This window comes from Eimeria mitis, genomic scaffold, assembly GCF_000499745.2.
Source record: "Eimeria mitis Houghton genomic scaffold, Emh_scaff472, whole genome shotgun sequence".
NCBI classification, from domain to species: domain Eukaryota; phylum Apicomplexa; class Conoidasida; order Eucoccidiorida; family Eimeriidae; genus Eimeria; species Eimeria mitis.
This window is the reverse complement of record NW_013573023.1, coordinates 21247-21563: the sequence shown is the minus strand read 5'-3', so window position 1 is coordinate 21563 and position 317 is coordinate 21247. Positions and strand designations below refer to the sequence as shown.

Sequence of the window (317 nt, the reverse complement as noted above, 5' to 3'; positions counted from 1 at the left end):
CAGCAGCAGCAGCAGCAGCAGCATAGTACAGATGAAGATACAGACTAGCTGTATGTACACCTCAATATACGCAACACTATATACACTCTAAACCCTAAACCCTAAACCCTAAACCCTAAACCCTAAACCCTTTGTTATATATAATTACGCAGTGGTAAACACAAAAGTGTTGCAGCAGCAGCAGCAGCAGAAGCTGCTGCTGCTGCAGCAGATGCTGCAGCAGGCAGTGCTGCTGCGAATGAGTTGCTGCCTCTACACCAGGTTCAGCAGCAGCAGCAGCAGCAGCTGCTGCTGCTGGTGCTCCTGCTGCTGCAGCT

The 317-nt window shown here is 50.2% G+C and overlaps 1 protein-coding gene across 1 annotated transcript in view; it reads right to left on the bottom strand.

The window, feature by feature from the left end:
* Positions 1–252: 252 nt before the first annotated feature.
* Positions 253–317, bottom strand: part of EMH_0013480 (uncharacterized protein) — a gene marked incomplete at both ends in the record, with an annotated part of 757 nt that continues 692 nt past the window's right edge. The window contains one exon of the mRNA XM_013499834.1: positions 253–317. Coding sequence (XP_013355288.1) covers positions 253–317 — 65 coding nt within the window.